The sequence below is a fragment of the Arvicanthis niloticus genome, chromosome 20, assembly GCF_011762505.2.
Source record: "Arvicanthis niloticus isolate mArvNil1 chromosome 20, mArvNil1.pat.X, whole genome shotgun sequence".
Taxonomy (NCBI): domain Eukaryota; kingdom Metazoa; phylum Chordata; class Mammalia; order Rodentia; family Muridae; genus Arvicanthis; species Arvicanthis niloticus.
The window spans coordinates 34,830,511-34,856,784 of NC_047677.1; the positions used below are offsets into that span (position 1 = coordinate 34,830,511).

The 26,274-nt window shown below is 43.8% G+C and overlaps 1 protein-coding gene across 33 annotated transcripts in view; it reads left to right on the plus strand.

Moving 5' to 3' along the window:
- The window catches only part of Ank3 (ankyrin 3), a 606,272-nt gene that overhangs the window by 439,343 nt on the left and 140,655 nt on the right, over positions 1-26,274 (plus strand). For all 33 annotated transcript variants that reach the window (XM_076916989.1, XM_076916994.1, XM_076917004.1 and 30 more), the window contains 3 exons: positions 15,387-15,485; positions 19,435-19,632; positions 23,441-23,539. In XM_076916989.1, the coding sequence (XP_076773104.1) occupies positions 15,387-15,485; positions 19,435-19,632; positions 23,441-23,539 (396 nt within the window). The remainder of the gene's footprint in view (positions 1-15,386; positions 15,486-19,434; positions 19,633-23,440; positions 23,540-26,274) is intronic.

The window sequence follows — 26,274 nt, forward strand, 5'->3', positions numbered from 1 at the left end:
TAAGAGCACTGACTGCTCTTCCAGAGGTCCTGAATTCAATTCCCAGCAACCACATGGTGGCCCACAACCATCTGTAATGGGATCTAATGCACTCTTCTGGTGTGTCTGAAGACAGCGACAGTGTACATGTATACATAAAATAAATAAATAAATCTAAACCAAAACGAAGAAAAACATACAAAGACTTTCCTTTCTTTAGTTTCATGTGTTTTTAGAAGATCTGAACCAGAGGCAATCTAATCAAAACACAGTGTTGTCTGTTAACTGAAGCCTCATAGGTGGGGTCCCTGCCTTGTCACCAGGTCCCACTTCCAAGAGTCCTCATCTCCATGTTCCTAAAACTAGCCTGGCAGACCAACTGTATTCTGGTCATGTCTGTACTATTAATGACATTTATTCACTCGCCCAATAAGTGACCATTGAATATCTGCTCTACTCAGAGAAGAGGTGAAGCAGGCAATGTTTGTCCTAAAACCATGAGACCGTGGACTGGGTTACTTTTTATACTCTGTCCCTAATCCAGCCCAGCCTGGGTGTTTAGTGGTCTGACTGATTGACGGCTGAACCTGGAAAGAACAGCCATACCCTACAAGAATCAATCTTACTAGAGAGAAAAATGAGGAATGGTAAAAATTGCCCCTCAAAGGACCCACCTCTCTACAAAGCAATTGAGTTGGGTCTTATTGAGGTGGCTTTTCTATATCTCAATAGAAAATGTCAGTAAGTCAGGAAAGCTAGACCTGTTCTTAGCTCTGCTAAGCATCAGCTCTGGAAAAGAGTTGTGGAGGACAGTGGTGGGGCATTGACTGCTCTTGCAACTTAGTCACAAGGAAGTGCAGGATCATTTGTGAATACTAGGAATCTCTGTCACGGAAGAATGACAGGTGTAGGAGCCAATCAGGAGGGCAGCCTGGGGTGCTGGCCATCCTCTGGGACTTTAGTTGATTGAAGATGACCTCATTTCACTCTCTGTTGGTAGTCTTTACGCACAAAAAGAACAAACTATTTCTCATCTTGCATCCTATACAAACTCATAGGACCATGGTTCTCAATCTGTGGGTCGCGGCGACCCCTTCAGGTCCCCTTTACAGGGATGGGTGGGTCGCGGCAATCCCTTCAGGTCCCCTTTACAGGGATGGCGCAAGACCATCTGCATAGCAGATATTTACATTATGATTTGTAACAGTAGCAAAATTACAGTTACGGGGTAGCAGTGAAATAACTTTGTGGTTGGGGATCACCACAACACGAGGACCTGAACTGTCCTAAAGGGTCACAGCATTAGGAAGACCGAGAGCCATTGCCATAGGAAGTTCAGATAGGCGGACAAAAAATTTTCTCATTTTTGTGGCCAAATGCCTGAAGAAAAAAAAAACCATAGCTACAGGGAGAGGGAGGAAGAGTTCATTTAAGTTGGAGGGGACACTATCCATCATAGCAGGGAAAGCATGGCTGCGGGCAGCTACATTGTAGAAGGAGGTATATGTAACTGGGACTCCACACCTCCTCAGATCTTAAAGGCACAGGAAGCTAAATGTGAACAGGAAGTGGTACAGTACCCTAAAGCTTCAAGGCCTCTCCCAGTGACCCAGTTCCTTAAGTAAAGACTCCTAAAGATTCCACAAGCTTTCCAGACAGCAACACTTTCTGGGGACCATGAATTTTAACACATGAGGCCGTAGACCCATAGGGCCATAGGAGACATTGCACATTCAAACCTCAACAGGCTTTGCATACGACCACAAGACAGGGAGACAAACATTGGGGTCCAGATGAACATCGACAGCTAATTGAGATGAGAATAACATGTTAGGCAGCTTCATTTCTGTGCCCCTGGACTTCTGGCTTACTGTCAATAAGTGGGGAGAGGGGGCCCCCCACTACTACCTGTTCAGTGTTATCTAGACATATATGCCTTCAGTCTTGTCGGGAAGAAACTCAGATATAAAGGAAGTACTACTGGATCAATAGTTCTCAACCATCCTAATGCTGTGACCCTTTAATACAGTTCCTCGTGCTGTGCTGACCCCCAACCATAAAATCATTTCATTGCATTGCAACTTCGTAATGACAATTTTGCCACAGTCATGAACTGTGACATAAATACCTGATATGAAGGATAGTTGATATGTGACCTGCCCCCAAAGGGGTCTCAACCCACAATTTTGAGAACCCTTGGCCCAGAGGAATTAGAGGAGGAAAAATCTGTCTTGCTTTCTTACTTTCTGCTATGGAGTGGATCGGGGGCGGGGGGGGGGGGGGAGAGACATTTCTAATTCTGTGCAGACCAAATGTCTGCCTAAATAATTGAAAGAGAGTGAAGTATATGCCTCAAACTTGTGAGCTACCTGGCATTCTCTGCATGAATGGTTCTCAGCCATGACCCTCTCCCACCCTCCTTTCCTTCCCAGTACAGCCAAACTTCCTCGTCATCTTTATACAATTTTCAGTAAGAAGAGCCATGGCTATTATAACTTTAATAATTAGGGCTGGGGACATTGGCTCAGTAGGCAGAGTGTGTATCACTTGAAGACCAGAGTTCAGATCCCCAGTAGCCACATAAATTTCCAGATGGACACAGCAGCTCGCCTGTGATCCCAGAACATGAAGGCATAGGCAGGAAACCTTAGAGCAGGCTACCTCCCTGGACTTAGTGGATTGGTGAGCTCTGGGTTCAACTGAGAAACCCTGCCTCAATATATAAGAGTCACACACACACACACACACATAAAGAATAATTAGGGCTAAGACATAACTCAATGGTAGAACTCTTGCCTAGCATATAGAAGTCTCTAGATCCAACCCCCAGCACCATGGGAATAAAAAAGCAGAGACATACTAGAAGTTTTAAGATGCTTACATATAACTTTTCCTGGAGTTTTAGAAAAACCTAATGTTCCAGAGCATCTGGGTCTCTGTTTATTCCATCGCAAGGAAGCATTCCCCAAATCCTCAGGACCGTTGTGCTGAACTGATATTGCCCGGCTCATTCTAGCTCTTGCCAACAGAGTAACATAGCCTGTAGGTGCTTGTGTGATGATGGTGGGAGTGGGTGGGGTGTGAGCACTCACCAGGATGACAGTGGAGTGGGTGGGGTGTGAGCACTCACCAGGGAGGACAGTGGAGTGGGTGGGGTGTGAGCACTCACCAGGGAGGACAGTGGGAGTGGGTGGGGCTTGAGCACTCACCACGGAAACACTTTGGACCTGGTCTAGATACCACTCTTGATTCAAGGGCTTTAACGGAAGTTGCTATTTTCCAACAAGATCTTTATGGCTAGGTCTCTTTATAGCCAACGATGCTCTGCTGAGGACCACCTGCTGTTCTCTGCACTGAACTCTCCCTGTCTTCCAAGCCAGCATGAGTGTTTGGTACTTGTTGAAGGAAGACTCCCTGTGGCAGATGGTCTCTCACCATTTTTATTTCTTTTGCGTCAGTCCGAGACTCAATATAGTCCATATTCTAGAACAATTCTAAAGGCCGAGTTCTCTCTCTGACTAACTTCTCACTGTTTACTAATAAGGCCGCAGGCTTGCATTTCCTGGTAAGATGCACTGGGGGCTCTGAGCGCAAGCAGTGCTAACTCCCGGGATGCTGGCACCAAGCCTCTAAGCCTGTCCTGACCTTCTACCTTTTCTACAAGGCACCTAGTGCCCTGTCCTCACACATCCCATTACTCACCATTGCACATGGAGCCACACCTCAGCACGGAGATGCACATGACTAGCTCAGTAACCATAGCGTGTCACATACACTACATACTCCAAAAGTATTCATTCACTGGACACATGGAAACAAGAGGGACTCCCTAATGTTACATTTGTCAAAAGGCCTTAATGGGCTTGACTAGATACTGGTCCTTCTGTGACATAATTTTTTTCCCCCAACCTCAGAGGCATTGGAGTCTCATGTAAGAATGAGAAGAAATGTATACACAGATGTGGTGATGGGGAGGGTGTTTTTATAATTCCTTCAGTCTACTTACCCTGAGATGTTTTCCAGACAACACAGTTATAGCTTATATATTTACTCTACACCCCACACCCACACACACACACACCATAGCCCTGGAATGTAACTGGTTGTATTTCTGAGTTTAAAACTAAGAAAAGGAAAACCAAACTTCTGCTTGCTTTTACAGTCTTGGGAGTGTGACTGTCCTCGTTAAAAACAAATTCTTGCCAAAAACAAAGTCATCGCAAGGCCTCTCTCAAGAGAGGACATTTTAAAATACGGCTTCATCAGAGTTCAAATTGTTGACACAATTAGGCAACAAAAAAGGTTCCAAGTTTATCCACGAACCAAGACTAGTTGAAAAATATTTCTACATGTCATATAAAATGGACTGATGGCTTTCATTTTCTGTCACAACTTTTGGGAACTTAGCCCAATGTGGGGATGCACACCTCTAATCTCAGCACTTGGAAAGGAGAGACAGGAGGATCAAGAGTTCAAGGTCAGACTGGACAACATGAGACACACACCTCCATCACACAGACACAAACTAAGCAGCAGCAACAAAAACCCAAATATTGATAGGTGTTGGAGAGGCGACAAAGTGGCTAAGAATGCATACTATCTTCCTGAGGACCTTGGTTCAGTTCCCAGCACCAACACGGCAGCTCACAACCACCCATAACTCTGGTTCCAAAGGATCCAACACCTTCTTCTAGTCAACATGGGCATCAGCCCACACATGTTGCATATATGTGCGTGCAGGCAAAACGCTCGTCCACATAAAATGAAAATAATTCTTCACAAGTATTGAACCCTGAGAGCATTTGCTTAAATTCAGAGACGTGAAAAAGAAACACCACAGGCTTCCACGCTGACGGGATGAATACGTTCCACGGTCTTAGAAAAAGACGGGAGACTCCCTTTCTTTGTCCTGACATTTTAAGGACACACTGATAAAACCATTTACCTTGCTCAGGAGGGAGTGCAATGTCATGCATAAATACTGCATGCCTGGTTCTCTAGAAGAATCTAACTAGCAAGAACAAGACAGTCACTGCTTTCGTAGCTTGCCATTCAGTCACAGGTGCAGGCACCCTACTTAATCTCCTGTTCCCCCTTCGTGTGCTTTGGTAACACTGACATCCAACTTGTCTGCAATAACTCAAACCAGTAGACACCAAAGTACTCCACAGTGATCCACTGTACACATCCTGACTGTGCCCCTTTCTTAAAACAAAGTCACAGCAAATAAATAACTCACTGTTAAATTTCATTCTGAGCCTTGATGTGAGTTTTTAAACATAATAACATTCTCTTGAGAAGTATTTGGGTATACCAAAGTGTCTAATTTCAGAAAATTTATAATCACATTTAACATTCACACTTAACAAATCCGTTTGTTGGGAGATTTGGAAGACAAGAAAATCGTGTCATATTTATAACCCCCAAATCAAACCAAGTAGAATGAATGGAATTACATTACAGAATTCTCATGTTATTCATAAAGTTAAGTATAATATTACTTCAACACATAACATTCATAAGATAGATATTGCTGTATAACACACTGATAGTTTGATTATGATCATGTAGACTATATATTATAGTCTTCAGGCAGTCACCACCATAAAAAGATTGAGCTAAAAAGTCAAATGAGAAGACGGAGGGGGGAGGGGGGAGAGACAGAGAGACAGACAGAGAGAGACAGAGACAGACAGAGACAGAGAGGCAAACAGACAGACAGACAGAGAGAGAGGAAGAGACAAAGACAGACAGAGACAGAGGAGATATACAGGTGGCTGATAGATAGATAATGAATGGATGGATGTATTGATGAACATTCTTATAGCTTAGCATTCTAAATAGCATTCAACCTGAAGCAAGACAAGAGACACAAAGACCACTAAACCAGAGTAGAAACACCAAATAATAGAGGGTTGTATTCTCTCCAAACGCTGTAGTTTATAGGTAGAGAAAGGCCAAAGGGTTTCACATTCTTCTCCTTCAATTTTTTTATGTTCCTTTTATGTTTGTATGTGTATGCATCTATGTACATGGGCTACAACGTGCAGCGTGTGTGTGTGTGTGTGTGTGTGTGTGTGTGTGTGTGTGGTCAGGGGGCAAGTTGCACACTGAATCATCTTTCCAGCTCTCGTTTTCATTTTAACTGCATGAACAGCACCACAATCAGAAAGAGAAGGAAGAGATTCTACGTCCATGTATAAAGGCAGAAACGAAGTCTTGTTTGGACGAGAGTACTGGATGCATGTATTGATTAATATTTGACTTAGTCCGATGAAACCCAGTGTTCCCGAGGCAAGCCTACACATGAACTCTCATTGGGTGACCTTGGATAGTTACATCAAACCCCCAGAGCAGTGCTCTGATTTATAAATAGAACCCCTAAGACCTCTCCCATGGAGCAGTGGTCCAAATAAAATAGGACCCTAAGACCCCAAGTGTAAAGCTCCTGTAACAGAGGGCATCAAAAATGGCTCTCCATTTTCCCTTGAGTTAACTCTACAACTGCCTAAGATTTAAAGCAAGGGTCAATCAAGTTTTGAGCGGGTAGAAATGCCAACATAAAGAATGAACTGTTAAACTCTAATCATTGTTTGTTGGTGTGTCTTGACTTGTTCCAACTCTTCTTGGGTGCATTATTGCATGATAGTTTTCTGTTCTCAGCCATTTCGATATAACGCTGTACTTGACATTCACAAGTATCCCCCAGAGTTCTCCTGGCTTTACTTCCTTCTCCATCTCTAGAATTGGGGGGTAGGAGGTTGCTTAGGCAAGAAAGAGAAGAGCCTGAAGGACACAAACCAAAATAAACACGTTACTTCTGGAACTTTTCTCCCAGCCATGAGTGAGTGTCCCTCTAGTCTTGGCTTTGAGCAGCATCCAGATGGAAAGGGTCTGTTCTGGATAACATTCTCTGGTGTGATACCCTACTGTCCCCAGCTTTCTGATCCAAGTCCTTCTCTGTACTCTGCACTCAGGAAAGACTGAAGGAAGGTCTTTCTGGCCTCTGTGTGCATACGGTTTGGCTCTTTGCCTAACAGGAGAGAGCATTCTGTTCAGCCAGCAGCACGCAGTTCCCACCTCACTTACAAGATTACCATCCCCTTGAAATACAAGCCCAGGACCAGCCTGTATGGGCAATTCAAAAGTCTGCCCAAGGAAAACCCATTCATTACCTTAGCGCTTTAAAAAAAAAAAAAAAAATCTAGGGGATTGGGAAGAAAATTGCCAACCCCTTGCAATTCCATTTCCCACCCATAATGTTGTCATGGCAACTCAGCATCCCACTCGATCCTGTCTAGTCTGTTTTATATGTGTGGTATGGAAGTGGGCTCCCTCGCCTCCCCCCAAATTGCCTTTGCCAAAAATCTGTCAGATAGGAGTTAATGTTGCATGAGGTTGGAGAACAGCTTTTTTTTTTTTCTGGTCTAGGATTTCTTGTAATTGACACTTTACACTTTACATACATCACAAGTTTGCAGGGGTCTATAACCAAAAACGAATTCTTGTGCCAAACAAACAAACAAAAAACCCACCAACATTTGTGTAATTTGAAAGAGGAGAATATGCAAGTGTTTTGTTGGCAAGCACACTATTCATAAAATATTCGCTATTTATACGCTTGCAGTATCCTAATTTACAAGAAAGGAAAATTTTATTAGAACAAATCCTGAGAGTTAACAGACTGAGTCACACTCTCCAATCTAATCTTCATAGACAAATAGCTTCCTCTCGTGAGAATTTCAGGGGGATTGGGGTTTAGGAATTTTTTGGGTTTTTTGTTTTTTTGTTTTCTGTTTTGTTTTTTTTTTTTTCTTGGAGGGTTTTGTTTAGTCTTATTGTTGTTTTTTAAGGATGAGATATTTCAATAGTGTTTCAGCAATAAATAAAATGAATCCAAAACAAAAGAAAAAACAGGACCTGTGAGATGGCTCAGCAAGTAGAGGCAACCTGTACTTGGTCACCAGGACCCACATGCTAGAAGGAGAAACCCAGCTCCTGAAGTTGTCCTCTGGCCTCCACATGCATGCCCTGACACAAACATGCACACACAAACAGATGAATGCAAAGTGTAAACATTTTTTTTTAAATCATAGTCATCGAACTAAAAAACACTTGTGTAAAGATTAGTTTGAGGTCCTGGGGATAGGGTGCAGTTGGTAGGACGCTTGCCTGGCATTTCTGAAGCCCTGAGTTAGATCTGCAGCATCACATTGAAGGAACAGGGTGACCTGATAATCTCAGTACTAAAAGTGGGGAGACAGGAGGATCACAAGTTCAAGGTCATCCGTCAGCCCTCATACCAGCTTAGAAGCCAAATTGAACTGTCCAGAACACTGACTCAAAAACTAACAAACACACTTGGAAAGACATTCGCTCACTCTGTTCATTAACTTAGTAATGGGAAGAGATTGTTCGTTTTGTTTTGTTTTGTTTTGTTTTGTTGGGTTTTTAGTTTGGTTTGGTTTTCTGATATAAGGCCTTACTATGTAGTCTAGGATAGCCTCAAACTGCCTTTGTAATTCAGGCTATCCCCATGCTCCCCATTCCCCTGCACAGGCAGAGTGTCCCATCATGCCTTGGTAGATCCAGTTAACCCTTCATTGTTTATCTTACCTTTGGGATGAGGGGAGGCTAGACTGATGCTGAAGAGAACAAATATTCATGATACTTTGTAAAGAATGCCTGGAAAGATGGCTCGGTGGTTAAGAGCACTTGTGCTCTTCCAGAGGATCCATGTTTGATTTCCAGTACCCATAAGCACCTGGAACTACAAGTACAGGGGATCTGACATTCTCTTCTAGCCTCTGTGGGTACCTGCATACATGTACATGTGTGAAGACGCATGTAACAGTAAAGATAGTTCTTTTAGAAGTTAGTAAGTCAGGGTGATGGAGAGATAACTCAGTGGCTAAGAGCACTGACTGTCTTCCAGAGGTCCTGAGTTCAATTCCCAGCACCTACATGATGGCTCACAACCATCTGTAATGGGATCCGATGCCCTCTTCTGATGTGTCTGAAGACAACAACAGTGTACTCATATACATAAAATAGATAAATCTTCATGAAAAATTGATAAATCAGGCAGATTTCTCTACTACAGAGCCTTACTATACAAACCCAAGGGAAGAGAGAGCCCAGCTCAACTCTAAGGACGACAAGGAAAGTTAAGGTGTGATATAAAAGCAACATGGCAGACAGAATCTTTTTCTGAAGGTAGATTCTGGTGCTGAAATGGTGGTGGGTGTGATTAAAAGACTGTAGCAGATCAAGGCTTGGGGAGTCTCTCTGAGCTGACCTTCCAAGGATCCCTTCTAGAGGAAGCAGAGATGAAAGAACAGAAACCCCAAAGTTGGAACACTGATAGGTGTCAGCCATAGGGGCAAGTTTGAGTTAGAAGTTCCCCAAAGGAGGTGCAGAAAAGAAGACAGAAATGTCAGAAGTTGGAAGGTTTGGTGGAGTTTTTGGAGAGCCTTCTAAGATACACTATCACACAGTGCTTCTCAACTTATGGGTCACAATTTCCTTGGGAATCAAACGACCCTTTGACAAGGGGTCACATATCAGATATCCTGCATTTCCGATATTTACATTATGATTCATAACAGTAGCAGAATTGCAGTTATGAAGTGACAATGGAGATAATTTTATGGTTGGGGGTGACCACCGCATGCGGAACTGTATGAAAGGGTTGCAGCCTTAGGAAGATTGAGAAACACTGCTATGGTGGATTGGTTCTGACCATGTAGCAGGAAGCTGAGTTCAGCCACCAGCACTGGGTAAACTGGGCATGGTGATACACATGTAGAAACCTAGCACTCAGGAGGTAGAGGCAGGAGAATTTAGAGTTCAGGGTTATCCTGGGGTAACATCGTGAGTTTGGGCTAGCCTGGCCTACATAAGATGCTGTCTCAAGGAAAGTTAAAAAAAAAAAAAGTAAAAGAGAGAGAAATACTATAGCGGTAAGACAATGATGACTTGGATCTTGGAATGGGTGTCTCTCAAAAGATTGTCTTATGGCAGGGGTGACCGTAAGTGTGCTAATTGGAGAAGGGAAGGAGCAGAGAAAGCCAGGATGAAGCCAAGACAGATGTTAAAAGGTTTATAATGCCACCCTGAAGACTTGTTCTAATTTTGTGCATGCAGATGTAGGTAAGTGCGGTGGTGTGCTCCTGTGCGCAGGCCAGTGTGGAGGATAATTTTTGGAGAGCCTTGTCAAGTCTATTATTCTCTGCCATGTTGCCTTGAGATGGGGGAGTCTCCCCCTGAACTTGGAGCTTGCTGATTTTAAACTAGGCTGATAGCAACTGGTAAAGCCCCAGCATCTTCCTGCCTGCCCCCACATTCCAACACCCCTTCATCAGCACCGGCAACGTTGAGGCAGAGGGTATGCATGACTGTGACCAGTTTCTTACACCGGTGCTGGGGATTCGAACTGAGGTCCTCAGGCTTGCTCGCCAGCACTCTTACCCACTGAGTTTCCTCCCCAGCACCACCCTGACGAACTTACAGTTTACAGAAAAGTGTATGGCAGTTACTGAAATCCTTCCTAAACAGAGCTCTGTGCTGGGGGACAGTGCTAGAGAAACTAAGCTGCCATTTATTTAGCAATAAAGCCAAAAAAACTTCAAAGTGCATGCCATTTTCTTTTCCTTCCTTCCTTCCTTCCTTCCTTCCTTCCTTCCTTCCTTTCTTTCTTTCTTTCTTTCTTCTTTTTTTTTTGTCCAAAAGATATAAAGTATAGTGAATGTCTGCAAATTGTCCATACTCTTTTTGACTGAATCAAGTATGGCTTGTTGAGTGTACCCACCTTAAGTCTTAAAGAGTCGCTGGGCAACCTCAGTATCCTTGATTGAAAAAAAAAAAAAAACCCAGACTGCTCACTGAAGATCTTTCCTTAATTCACTATGCTGGTTTCTACTGACCTACGAATGTCCCTAGAAGCTCAGCCAGCCCCACCGGTACAGCTGGCCTTCATGACAGGATGCCCAGCTTCCTTGTGGGGCCCCTCTCCTGCTGGGACTGTCCTTGAAAGCAGTGTAATTTGAAAATTGCCAGATCACCTTTGTAGCTGATGGGACGAAGCCAGCATTAAAAAGCATTTCGAGGACTCTCCTGTTGGCTGCTCTTTGCAGCTTAGGGGGACTGATGAATCTGACCTTGGGAAACAGCTGACTGCGCCACTGAAGCAAGGTGATTTGAGGGAGCAGAGGCTGCAAGAGTGCCAGGGGCCCTGCTCTCCCACGGATGAGATAATCTTCCTATCTTGAGTCTGCAGGGCCCACCTATTTGCAGTAGACAGATGTATAGGCGTCAGGGCTGTCGCAGAAGGGTGACTGTTGAAAACCTGAACTTCAGGATTGGTCTTCTCTGCCTCTTGGTTGCCTTGACTGGTCATTATTAATGTCCCTAAGCTACCCTGGCAAATATCCTTGCAGTATGGGGATAAAACCTAGGGTCTCACACCTGCTGGGCTCAGTGCCTGAGGTGTGCTCACATCCCCTCTAGTCTCGTCCCGAATTCAGCCTGAACGTCCTTGGGAGAGCATCCTATCTCTTTAAACCATAAGGGTTTAGTTTTTTTTTTTAATTAATTGTTATTTGTGTACATATGCACGTGCATGTTCATGTCACAGCGAACTATCAGAGGACAATTTTGTGGAGTCAGTTATCTCTTTGCACGGGTTCCAGGGACGAAACTCAGGTCTCCAGGTTTATGAGACAAGTATCTTTACAGGCCAGCTCTCTGGCCCGCCCTAGAGTCTTCAGTTCTTTAGTGAAGAATATTTTCCATGTAGGAATGATTGTGAGGATAAAACTGTGTGTGGTTTCTTCAGAAAAATTATACACAGGGATCAGAAAGATCTACATAGAGACAAATCACACTTGACCATGAAGCAAAAATCTGGCTTCCTGAAGCCTAAAATATGTTCAATTTTTTTTTTCTTTCAGAATAAAAGCGTATTTTTAAAGGTAGACTCAGGGGGAAAAATGTCCACGAGTTGAGACAGTATGCCTAAAACTATTCAGTCAGTATTTGCTTTCGCTGAGGTGGCCGCACATGATGCTGGTGGTGTGTAGTGTGTTCTGCTCAGGTGGCCACACACGGTCATGTGGTGCGTCATGTGTTCAGCTAAGACAGCCACATTTGGTGATCTGGTGTGTACAATTGGTGGTGTGAGGAGAGCTTCCCAGGATGAAGAACTGAAGTGCTTCTCTATCTGCAGGGCGTTGGCTTGGAATTTTCTGTACACATTACAGGATCTCTGCAATCTGGCATTTTTTTCGGCCACTGATGGCAGTCACTGAATGGCAGTGTGTGTGTGTGTGTGTGTGTGTGTGTGTGTGTGTGTGTGTCTGTCTGTCTGTCTGTCTGTCTGTCTGTCTGTGTGGTGTATATGTATGTGTGTGATGTAGGGGTATGTATGGTGTGTGAGATGTGTGACGTATATGTGTGTATATGTAGGGTGTATATGTATGTATATGTGTATATACGTAGGGTGTATATGATGTGGTGTATATGTATGTGTGTGTATGGTGTGTGAGATGTGTGCGTGTGCTTGCTGTAGTGTGGTGTGTATGTATGTCTGTGGTGTGTGTATGTGGTATGTATGTGTGTGTGATGTGGGGGGAGTATGTATATGTGGCATGTGTGTGATGTGTGTGATGTGTGTGTATGTGTGCGTGTGTGTATGTGTGTGTGTGAGAAGTGTGTGTGCATCTCATCTGTGAAAATGTATAAACATTTCTCAGAGCTGTCACATATATTGTAGCTCCTGCAGGGCCTTCATTCCTTAGTTTATCAGTTGCCTACAAAAGGTTATCTATATCTTCTTCCTGTCAAGGATCATTGATAGACTGTGACTGACACAAAATCTATTCTCTCTCTGTCACCTCTCGGTCTCTCTCTATTTCTTGGTGTGTTTGTGTGTTTGTGTATGTGTCTGTTTATCTATTTGTATATATATGTGTGTGTGTTTGTGTAACTGTGTATGTTTGTGGGAGGGCTGTTGTGTGTGTGCATGTGTGAGTTTGTGGTATATGTGGTATGTGTGTGGTGTGTATATGTGGTGTGCATATGGTGCATATGGTGTGTGCGTATATATGAGTGTGTGTGATATGTGTGAGTATGTGGTGTGTGTCTGTGTATGTGTTTGTGGGGGGTGTTGCGTGTGCATGTGTAGTATGTGTGTGTGTGTGATGTGTATGGCATATGTGTATGTATGAGTGTGTGTGTGTGTGTGTATGTGTATGAACTGTCTCAGGGAGGTGGGGTGAGGGTAGAGTATCCACTACTTTGTCTCCTTAGACGTGCTCAGGTGTTTTGTTGCTAGGAAACCACCAGGACTTGGCGGTGGGTTTGTTTGGGTTGCTGCTGGTTTGTTTGCTTGTTTGGAGGTCCCCGTGTTCTGCTTTTGCCGTGGCTTCCTCCTGAAAGACTGCATTGCTCTGACTTATAAAGCCATCGCTTGACATCGGCCTGAAAGGGAGGATAGTTAAATGTCCCTGGAGGATGCTCCAGTTGGCTCCTGTACTATTTATGATTGGAATCCAGTTTTAAAGAACACTGATGCTCCTTAGAGATGTAGCTGTTCACACATATGGCCTTGCCTGCTTGCTTACACATCACAGTCAGCAGCCTTACGCCTCAGCCTCACTCCTCAGATCTGCCCAGCTAGAAAGTGAATCCAGGATGCTGGATCAAACGCTGGTGGACTGGTAGACAAGACTGTCTTTAGGATAGGTTTTATTATTTTAATATTTATTTTATATTTAATATGTGTTAATATTAATTGATTGATTGATTTAATATTTGTTAATAAAATATTTTAATATTTTATTAATATTAATAATATTATTATATTATTTCTATTTATATTATATTTATTCATATTATTATACTATAATGTTTAGTATTTTCCCACTGGAGAACACAGAAGCCAGTGTGTCTGTGAAAACTCCAGGAGGCTTGGGCAGATTTGAGTGACTTTCTGCCCACTGGGCTCCCTGCTGGGTCTCTTTTCTTAATTATCCCTCAGCAGTTGGTCCTTGTCTGTGAGAACTGAAGGAAGGTACAGGGGGCCTAAGGGCACAAAGCTCTGACAGGCTAGGAATGAAAGGAAGAAGGTGAAATACTGCTGTCCTGTTGAGAACGTGAGACCCTAATAGATGGAAAATAGATTCTTGTGCCTACCAGAAGAGGTCCAAACAGGTCATGCATCCATTGTTGCTGGTGGCAATGGAGGACTGGGGCATGCTAAAAGGATAGCTTAGCGGCTAAAAGCGCTTGCTGCTTCTTCAAAGAACACAAATTTGGGTCCCTGCACACAGGTTGGAGGGCTCACAACCTCTCCTGTAACTCTGGCTCCAGCAGATATGACACCCTCTTCTGGCTTCCAAGGGCACCAGTACACGCATGGCATATACTCACACAGACACATACACATAAATAAGGATACATATAAATAAATAATAATTTTAATTATAAAAATAAAAGTAATTAATAAAATTAAGTAACTAGAAACACAAAAAAGAACCAATGAAACATTAGAAAGAAATTTTTGCTCAAATATTGAGTGTGTTTAAATTCTCAGCATTCATCGAGCTTGTGACAGTAGCAAACAGAATTTCTTACCACTAACATCTGTAGAAGCAAAAATTAGAGATGGTATTTACAGTTTGGAGTGTGTCTCCTTCTACCAGTCAGTCATACTTAGTAGCAGATAGGGAACTAACCATAAGGATGCCCAATTCCTTAAAAGGGTTTTTAACAAATCAATTAATAAACCAATCATAAAGTTATTGATACAGTTTTTTTTATATTTTGATCGGTCATGTTTGAACAGTTGGATTAGTCATCCCAGTCAGATCTATTTCGTTATTCCGATGCTGTGTTCTCAAGCAATCAGAAAAGCTCTCTTAGATTTAAATTTATATATGCTCACACTAGAAGGTGTGATGTGCTAATCAGACCACGCGCAAACACAAAGTTACCTTAAGAAAATGTATTCGGGGAGTATGGTGCAACGACCTGTAAGAGGAGGAAGGGTCACTACGCAATTCCTCTCATAATTCCTCTTTAAAGGTCTCGGTCTGATAGCTCAGTTGGCAGAGTGCCTGCTGTACAAATTTGGGGACCTGATTCTAATCCCCAGAACCCACAGAAAGCACAGGATGTATAATTCCTGTCATGGGGAGGCAGAGACAGTCCAATCTCTCACTGAGGCTTAAATTTACAAAAACCTAATTCCGAGTTTTAAAATATAAAATTATGAAATCCATGAGCAAATCTTTGAATGCTGCCTGGCCCACAGCATCCTAGATGGTTTTATGCTATGACAGGACATAAATAACACACCACGTTTTCCCCGAAATGTACTGACTTCCGGTATCGCCTTTGTTCCACAGGACGGTCTGACCCCGCTGCACTGTGGGGCACGAAGTGGCCACGAGCAGGTGGTGGAGATGTTACTTGACAGAGCCGCCCCCATCCTTTCAAAAACTAAGGTAAGGTCTGCGGTGCCTGAACACCGGTGCCCAGCTCAGACCTGAGCCTTTTGAAAGAGAAGAGAGAGCGCACAGTCACCAGCACTGCTAAATAGAACGCGCGAGATCACCACTGCTATAGGAGCCCAGAATAAGCTTTGGGACTGCAGAGATGGCTCAGAGGACAAAGGCTTGCTCTGCTGGCAGAGGACTGTGCTTCAGGTCGCCAGCACCCACACGAAAGCTGTAAAAACTAGTGGCCACCTATAATCCCAGCACTCAGAAAGCAAGACAGAGGAACCCCTTGGAAATCAGCTAGCTAGATGATCCAGAACCAGTAAGAAGATGGGTCAGCAAGAGACCCTCTCTCAATAAATAAAGTGGAAAGTAATCAGGGCAGGCTATATCCACTGTCGTCCAGGCGTCTGCATGCATGCATGCATGTGTGCTTTGCACACCTGAGTATGCACGCACATACATGCAAGCACATGCAAAATAAGGTTAGGTTTATGAAGCCTTTGTGGATGATGTGTTTTACAGCAAGGCCATTTTTTTCACTTGCTACTTTGGCCTATTATGCTTAATATTTAGAGTTACACAATGAGATTTTCAGGGCGCAGCCAACTTCTGCTTTAAAGAGACTTGAAGCTCTACCTTCTGGCTTGGTTCTGAGTCTTTTTTTCTATACCCCCACCCCCAGTTTATTTCTTGAGAGTTCACAGACTGGGGCTAGGGGCACAGCTTAATGGTAGGGTATTTGCCTGTCCATACGCTGGGCCCTCAGTTTGCACAAATTTAAAACATTAAAACTCTGCTTATCCATCCCCACCACTGTGTAAGATTTGAGAGAGAAGCCTGCCTACCCTTTCCATTCCCAGCAGTCTAGGGGAACCCCATGTCAGCTCACAAAACCAAACGTGCATCTCTCTCCCTGGTTCCATGCTTAACGGTGACAAGGGCAACTTACAATTGGTCCTAGCAAGGAAACTACACACGCTAGGCATTGGGATTCTGGGGTGCGCTGAGAGCTTTGTCATTAGCCTGGCAGTGGTGGCACACGCCTTTAATCTCAGCACTTGGGAGGTAGAGGCAGGCAGATTTGGGTTTCTGAGTTCAAGGCCAGCCTGGTTTACAGAGTGAGTTCCAGGACAGCCAGGACTACACAGAGAAACCCTGTCTCGAAAAAAAGAGAAAGAGAGAGCTTTGTCATTTCAGAGGGCTGCTTGTTAAACCCCACTCACCATGTTCGTGTACTGGTGTGTACATACTCAGGATCCCTCAAGGAGCCTAAAGCTAGGCTGGGTGGCAAGCAAGCTCCAGGGAGCTTCTCGTCTGACTTCACAATGCCATGACAGGCACATGCTGCCACACTTGGCCTTTTCTGTGGGTTCCAAGGGAATCAAACTCGGGTCCTGAAGCTTGTGGGGCAAGCATTTGCCAACTCCTCCACATCCCTGGCCCACCAAATAGACTGTCTGTCCTACCTGTGCTCACCATGACTTTAAGTCAGCATCATCTGGGCAGGGTTCACTCCCCATCGGTGTTCCTTATACCGCTTAGAAAGAACCTCTCTGCTGCTGTTGGTACATGCTTGCTACCTGGCTTTCTTTGGTAGAATGAAAGTCAATATGTTTTCTTGTTCAGCCCAAGCCCCTAGATTAGTACACAGCACTTATGAAGACAGTAGATAATATGTACTGAGAGAGAAGTCATAGAACGTTTAACTTTAAGGCAATCTGTCCGGTCCCTTAGGCCTTTTTATATTGCTGAGCTAAGAAAGCCTATCACCCCTGAAGCCATCCTTCAGGTACCATATGCAATGTGAGTCCTACCCATGGGCTACTTGATATTTCCATCTTTGTTCTCGCTGTCATTCCCTGTGACACCGAGTTAGTTTTCCACCCATATGTCATTATTCTATGCATCCTTCGTTGAGTGTTCTAGTTTCCGCTCTCCTGCTGTGATAGAATGTTCTGACCAAAGCCATTTGGAGAAGAAAGGGTTTATTTGGCTTACACTTCCAGATCACAATTGATCCATCATTGAGGGAAGCCAGTGAAGGAGCTGAACCAAGAACTCGAAACAGAAACCATGAATGAACACTGCTTGCTTGCTGTCTCAGGCCCGTGTGTACCTAGCTTTCCCCATACCACTCAGGCCCACCTGCCTAGGGAATGGTGCCACCCACAGTGGGCTGGGCCTTCCTAAGTCATTTGCCAATCAATACAATCCCCTATAAATATGCCCGCAGGCTAAGCTGATTGGGGGCAGTCTTAACAATTGAGAATTCCTGCTCTGTCAACTCTCGGTATATCACACTGATGGTTAAGGCTCACCAGGATAGAGCCTCTTTCCATTTTTTGACACTGCTTCCTACTTAGAGCCTCCAGGAAGTCCTGTGTTCTCTGAGATTTGTTTCCTTTGCACTTCCTCTAAGACTACAGGAAAACATAAAGCAAAGGAGGATTTGGTGGAAATGAAAGAGGACCTGTGGAGGGGGGGGGCAGTGTCAGATGGGAAATGCCCCAGCCCTTGGCAACACCTTTAGTGTCTACTTTGGGGGGTTTGGGGGGAGGAGAATGCTTGAGGCAGGAACATCCCAATTCCCCAACAGCCACCCAAGTATTTAAATTCATCTCAATATTTATTACCTTTTTATCCCTTTTTTCTATCTGCAGAACTCTCTGCTAGGCAGTACGGGAAAATACTATCACAAATGTCTTGCCTTTAAGGAACACGGATATCTGAGATATGTATCCATCAGCGATAGTGTGATGGCTAACTGATTTTACATTGCTTTGTCTATGAATTTTTTTGTTTCATGCTATAATAAATGTAGGGGGAATCACTGGTCTTGGAGAAGTCAGGTATGCCTGGTTCCCCAGGCACGAGTCCCAGGTCTTTAAACACTATTGATACCTACATTTTTTTAAAAAGGTTTATTTGATTATTATACATAAGTACATTATAGCTGTCTTTAGACACGGCCATCAGATCTCATTACAGATGGTTGTGAGCCACCATGAGGTTGCTGGGATTTGAACTCAGGACCTCCAGAAGAATAGTCAGTGCTCTTGACTGCCGAGCCATCTCGCCAGCCCGATGACTACATTTTTTGAAAACAGAATTTGCCGTTATCATAGAGGAAACGGCTTGTTTGCCTTATTCAATGTGCTAAATTACGTTATCAGTAATTTCGACCTCCCTGTGGTAAATGAGAAGCTCCAGGCTCTCCCACTTCGCTTCAACACTTAACAGAAGCTTGATAACGTTGGCCTGCTCGGCCTTGATTCACGTATCCAACCACTGAGGAGTGGCTGTCATTCTAAATATTTTCCCTTCAGTGCTGGCGACTAAACCTAAGTGCTCCCATATTCATTTCTTTTCTGACGTCTCGAAATAAATCTTCAACTTCTTCGCACTGCACATAACTATTATTAAGCCAGGATGATTTAAGCGGAGGTCTTCTCACTGGGCCGATGGTCAGTGGCTTCCTTTTACTCGTTGACACATGGGGGCGCCAGACTTCTAGAAACAGATGAAGGTTTCCCAGCCACTGTGCAGTCTTGTATCTGGAGTTCTTTTCTGGTCATCTGCAAGGGCAAGACCAGCAACACTCCAGTGATTATGAACCAGCGCTCACCTTTTTTAAAACTGTAATTTTAAATAATAAATTCTACTGAGAAGAGAGTAATGTCTGGCCCCTGGTGCAAACCATATGAGTTTTAAAACTGGGGAAAGGAAGTACCCTTGGCAGGTTTTTTTTTTTTTTTTTTCTTTTTCTTTGGCACAAGAAAAGAAAGTTTTCTTTTTAAAGCAGGAGCTGTTCAAAAGGATCGTCAACACCTTTTAAAAGCGTAAGGTATTTCCAAATGAAGAATCGGGAGTTTTTAACACGTTCCTGCTTGTTCTGCTATTTGTCTCATTTGAGCTAAAAAGCTAACACAGTGAGTCCTCTTCTGTGTTCCAGAATGGACTGTCCCCACTGCACATGGCCACACAAGGAGACCATTTAAACTGCGTCCAACTCCTCCTCCAGCATAACGTGCCCGTGGACGACGTCACCAACGACTACCTGACCGCCCTCCACGTGGCGGCCCACTGCGGCCATTACAAAGTTGCCAAGGTTCTTTTGGATAAGAAAGCTAACCCCAACGCCAAAGCCCTGGTGAGTTGTCCTGCCATCTGACCCAAGCTAGCATCTCGCTGGCAGCGCATGGTGGCTTGCTTGTGGAGGGATTGCTCTTCCAGAGATAAAGACAGAATGTCCATGAAATCATTGCACTTTGTTCATCTTTCCAAACGTCCTTGGGAGTAGACAAAGCCTCCTGTGCTGGTGGGAGTAAAGCTGACAGTGCAAAATGGCTCATTCTTCAGGGTTCCAGTCAGGCTGCTCTTACCTGAGAGAAAGCCTGACATGACACAGTTATAAAAAGACCGACATGACCAGATTCATTCACCTCCCTGTGATAACATGATTCCTCAGGTTAGACATTTGAGAGGCATTTGCATGGCTTTTGCATGTTCTTTCTGATATGTAGAATCTTGAAGCAAGCTAGACATGAAAAAAAAAATAGCAGTGGTGACACATGCCTTTAATCCCAGCACTTGGGAGGCAGAGGCAGGCAGATTTCTGAGTTCGAGGCCAGCCTGGTCTACAGAGTGAATTCCAGAACAGCCAGGGCTATACAGAGAAATTCTGTCTCGAAAAACAAAAAACAAAAAACAAAACAACAAAAAGTATGTATATGTGTATGTATGTATGTACATATACTATACATATATACATGTATGTGTATGCATGCATGTATATATATACATGCATACACAAATACATACATATACACATACATACACGCACGCACACACACGCGCGCGCACACACACACACACACACATATATATATATATATATATATATATATATATATATATATATAGGCAGCTAGGCATAATGTCAGAAGCAGGAGAGCTCTGAGTTCGAGGCTAGCCAGGTCTAATAACAAGTCCTAGGCTAGCCAGAGCTATAGAGTGAGACCCTGTCTGAAAAATAATAATGTTTGTCCAAGAATCTGTGAGCTTAAATGATGTTAACCTTTGGTTTTCTAGATAAGACAATGCTTGCTATTGTTACAGTAAATAGTCCTTAGTAAGGTTAAAATAAATAATCCTTAGTAAAGTATTGACATTTCATTCAGACTAAGCCCTTGTGTTCAGAGAAAGAACGAAAATGCCCAATTCCAGGGAAGACGTTAATTTACTAGTAATTTTGAGTTAAAGGTTGACTCCAGCTAACCCTTCCTGGCAGGCTTCTGCTTCCCTCAAATGCTGCCTTGTGACCTTGCCCTCTGCCTCAGGGGGACCTGAAGTTCAGTGGAGAGGAGGGAGTTGGGTATTCTGCACACACAGCCAGCAGCGCCTTTGTCTTTGTGACCACAGCAGCTTCTACCAAAAAAGTATTTTAGGAGCTGTTGGCTTGCCCAGTGTGTCAGAAGCCTCTGCCTTCTGAGAAGGGAGGGGACCGCTGAATGACCATGAGTCACTCTTTTTCCATAGGAGGAAAAAAAGGACCTAAAGCAGGGTGTGGGCTTAACTTTTATTTTCCTATGACTTAAGTTTTCCCAACAGAGGGACATTGTAGACAGTTACCCTGGGATGGATTATAGCCGAGAGAGGGGGGTGGGGGAAAAGGAGAGAGAGAAAGAGAGAGAGAGAGACAGACAGACAGACAGACAGATCCTGGAACCTGCTCGGAGGCACCTGCTGTAGCTTTGAATTCAGCCTGTATGGTGGACCTTGGTGTTTGTATGACTCCCTACTGACAGCTGAACTAGGTGGTCCAGTGGAACAGTTTGATGGGTAATTTGTTTAAACGCCAATTTTTTTTATGAGATTAACCCTTTGGGCAAACAAGCTACACGCCATTGGGTCATCTAAGTTCCTGTGTCTTTAGAGTAAGTTCATACTCGAGTCTTTTGGGTTGGGTTTTTGCTTTTGCTTTTTGAGATAGGGTTTCTCCGAATAGTCCCAGCTCTCTTGGAATTCACTGTGTAGACCAGGCTGGCCTCAAACTCAGAGATCCACCTGCTTCCATTGGGATTAAAGGCCTTGTACCACCACTGCTCTGCTGCTGTGTGCTTGAGTCTTAAACCTGCAAAACAAAGGAAACTCTCTAGGGTTTGTGTAGATACAAATGACCTGTCACACAGGGGACAAGTCCGAGCAAGCGCTGGCAAAGGTCGAATGTGCAAACTTTATGCTGGTTTTTTTCCCAACTGTATTTGAAGTGAGGCAGAAGGGAACGTTAGCCCCTTAATTCAGTACAGAGAGGAACAGGAAGTGCTCGGTGAACATACTCTGGTCCCTTACTACCGAGTCTCAGAAGGCTCAAACTAAATGCCCGGGAACTCATGTTCAAAGCAAGACACTAATGTCTCTCTCGGAGGCAAATCCATCCTCTCTGGATTTAGGAGTTGGATGTTCTAAGTTTACAAAACTGGATAGGGGTGTCTTATAAGGTTGTGTTTCTTGTACAGAGTTTGTCCAGAGGCAGGAAGAGAGGGGGCGCTTTGAATAAAAAAAAAAAAAAAAAGAAAGAAAGAAAGAAAGAAAGAAAGAAAGAAAGAAAGAAAAAAGAACGGAAAGGACATGACTCCTAGGTAGGGTGGAGGAGAACGTTTATTATAGATATAAGGGACATAGAGACAGACTCTTCTGGGAGAGTTTTGAGTGATCGTGACCCTGACCACCATGTGGGGGAGGGGGAGGGGAAAGGAGAGAGGCGAACCAAGTAAGGCAGCCAGGAAGCCAAAGGTGCAAAGGGAGCAAAGGAGGAGGGAGGAGCCTCTGGGGGGAAGGGCAGCCCAGCCCCTGGGCTGGAAAGTTCAGGATAGAGAACAGGATATGCCAGCCATACCCTGTAACTGGTAGAGACTGGGGGATGCTGGGAGAACCAGGCAGCTGGGTCCACTTTGATGTGTTAAATAAGCACCTTAGCTGCTTGTCCCAGGTTTGAAACTTAGCACACACTTGCATCACAGAAAGTCAATCAAGGGTAATATAAATGACTGGCTGGCTGGCCGGTGGTGGTACAAGCATTTAGAGACAACCCCTCGCCCACCAAAAAGGCAAGACAAAGGACGTTAGCTAGGTAGGGTAACGGCACATGCCTGCGCCTGCTGCGGTCCAGACCATCCAAAGAAAAAAGTAGGAGGGCTGTAGACATGGCTCCGTGGTTAAGAGCACTGGCTGCTCTTTTAGAGGTCTCGGGTTCAATTCCCGGTGTCCACACAGCAGTTTACAACTGCTTGTGACTCCAGTTCCGAGGGAATCTGACTTCCACAGGGCATTGTGTACACCTCATGGGAGATATGCATATAGCATCCATACACATAAAATAATAACTTAAGGGCTAGAGAGATGGCTCAGACAGCGGTTAAGAGCACTGTCTGCTCTTCCAGAAGTCCTGAGTTCAATTCCCAGCAACCACATGGTGGCTCACAACCATCTGTAATGGGATCCGATGCTCTCTTGTGGTGTGTCTGAAGACAGCGACAGTGTAGCCACATACATGAAAATAAACATTTGAAGTAATAATAATAGCAACTTTAAAAAAAAAAAGAAAAAAATCAGAAGGCACTTGGCTGAGTTTGGCTTGGCTTTACATAATGAGACTCTGAGTCAAAAATCAAAATGAGACTTTTAAAAAAAATCATTTGGAACAATGAACTCTAAAATAAAGTAAAGAAGTCTACGCACATTTTGCCTCTCCCTACAAGGAACTTACAACCTGGGAACCTTGCTAGGAACCAGTCCAGACTCCTTTTCCTTCCAGCAAAGGAAAGCCATGTGTCTAACCGCTTGTGGTTCTGAAGTCCGCACTGCGCCTTACTGTACTAGATGTCTCTTCCTGCACTCAGTGGGAACTGATACCCGTGGATTGAAGTTAAGTAGATACACGTGTTTGTCCCTTACAGAACGGCTTCACCCCTCTCCATATCGCCTGCAAAAAGAACCGCGTCCGAGTAATGGAACTCCTTTTGAAGCACGGTGCATCTATTCAAGCTGTAACCGAGGTGAGATTACTTGTGGGGACTCGGGGGACCATAGAGTATAGCTTCGGCAAGCAGCTGTGGTAGGGAAACAGCTGTAGGCCAGCTTCATCTCCTAAGGGGCATCTCATTGGCATAGCGCCATCTCGTGGGTAGAGGCTGGCAGTGCTACCGAATGAGCCACACTAGGTTGCAGATGACTGGCTGAAAGACAGAAACCTGTTCCCGTGCTGAGGGAGAGTAAGGACTAGTGTTCTGTGTGGATGTTTACAGTGAATGAAGTATTGGGAGTGTTGCAGTTAGGGGCAGGGAAGCCCTGTGTGCTTTTCCTCCAAACCTACCGAGAGAATTCATCCTTGTGGGTCAGCTCTGGGTCTCTGCATAACAAACAGGCCGGTATCGCCCATTCCAGAACTGTCCCACCCCACTCTGCCTTCCAACTCCAGGAACTCTTTCTGCAAACTGGAGGCTTGGCTCTTTTCCTAGAGCAGGTGTGTGTATCTCATTCATTTGCCAGGCTGGTCCTGCACATCTGGACCACCTCTCCCAGGATGTCTACCCTTACTGCATGCCTAGCCCTGGGTGCTCTCCGTGGGATGGTCATCAGCATATTTCTTTCCATGCTAGTATCCAGTTATCATGCCTATGACCGTGTGACTCCCCTGTGACCCCAGAACCCACAGGCCCAGCCTTCCTGTCCTCACATGCCCACAGTTCAGGAAGTCTTGTTGAATGTTTGATGTTGGACACACAAGCTCCTGTACCCATTCCTTGTATGTGGCATGCTTGCCGTGCCTAGAAATGCTTCTGAATTCTCAACACACAGTGGACAGAAATACCAGAGACTCTGAGGGCATTTCATGAGACTTGTGTCTGAGTGTGAAGTGCCCTGGTGTTTCTCGTACAGAGCAGTGATTTTTATGTCAGCGCAGGGAAACCCTTTAGGGGTCAGAATGGACTCTGAGACAGAGGTTGGGCTGAAGTTGTCTAAGTGTTCAGAGATGCTTGCCAGTGCTGAGAAGCCTCCACCAGACACCAGATCCCTGAGGACTTGAGAGGGCAGTTCCCTGACACCTGACTCTCCTGTTACTAGCAAAGGATGACAAACCAAAATAAAAGTCCCCTGTCCCCCATTGCTTGTCTTCACTACTGGGAGGTTGGAGGCAGACTTTTTCTTCTTTCAGCATATACTTTACTTTTATAGATAGAATTTGTCTTATGTGTACATGCGTATATATGTATATATAGTCTATGTATATATATATTAGTGTATCTGTTGTATACATATATTTTTTCTTATATATATATGAGAACCTGTGGCTAGGCAACACTCTACCACTGACCTTCAGAATTAGCCCTGTCCTTCATATATGTGTATATGTATATAGTTATATGAATTACATATATATGAATAATATATATATATACATGCATATATATGAATTATAGATCTGTCTCAAATTTCTGTAGATTCACTACACTCTTCTCTCTCTTTAAAGACAAAGGTCAATTTCTTTCTCTTCCTATTATTTTTATCAGGTTCCTGTTGTAATTAAATTCTGAACATTAAAAAGATGCAACAAAGGGGCTGGAGAGATGGGATCCGATGCCCTCTTCTGGTGTGTCTGAAGATAGTGACAGTGCATTCACATACATAAAGTTAATCTTTAAAACAAACAGAACAAAGTTTTGTGAGCAGCACAAGGACATTGACCTCCTTCACATTATTCTTAAGATTTTAAATTCTCATCTTGGCTTCTCTGTTTATACCTGTCCTCCATGAACATATTCAATATAAAATAACCTTGAAGCCAGGCAGTGATGGCGCACGCCTTTAATCCCAGCACTTGGGAGGCAGAGGCAGGTGGATTTCTGAGTTTGAGGCCAGCCTGGTCTACAGAGTGAGTTCCAGGACAGCCAGGGCTACACAGAGAAATCCTGTCTCGAATAAATAAATAAATAAATAAACAAACGAATAAATAAAATTTAAAAATAACCTTGAATCTTTTAGTCCCACTTCACACAGACATAGTGTTCAGGGAAGGAACTGGGCACATGTTCACGGGTTCAGAGCAAGCATGCTCTTGTTCTCAAAGCACATTGAATGTATTTCATTCATTTACAGTGCTTGTAGAGTTAACAAATTGGATCACTGGAACGCCTAGTACTGCTTTTTTTTTCTTTATTAGAGGGATGGTTTGCATTGGCTACTTCATGTATCATAGGTTCCATTTATTCAGAGTTCACATGAATTCCAAATCCAGAATAGTATTTCAAATTCAATAGTAATTGAATTAGTAGCCAACACTTTACAAAAGTGTATGCTATCATTGTGTCCCACACACAAACACACACATGGACACAAGAAAGTTCTGTAGCAAGGGGAAAATAAACTTTATTTCCCTTTCAACTTTTTCCTAAATTTCTATCAAAAATATAAAATAAATGCTTCTTTAATAAAAGTGACATTAAGTCATAATCACGTGTCTTGCTTTACGGAAGTGACTGTTGTGTTGATATAGTCGCCTAATAGAATCTTTGATATAATGATATAACCTTGATTTCTTCTCATTTGACCCCTGAGCTGGTTAAGATGGATGGATGGATGGATGGATGGATGGATGGATGGATGGAGTAGATAGATGGATGAATGAGTGGGTGGATGGATAGGAGGATGGATGGATGGATGGGAGGATGGATGGATAGATTAGATAGATAGATAGATAGATAGATAGATAGATAGATAGATAGATAGATGG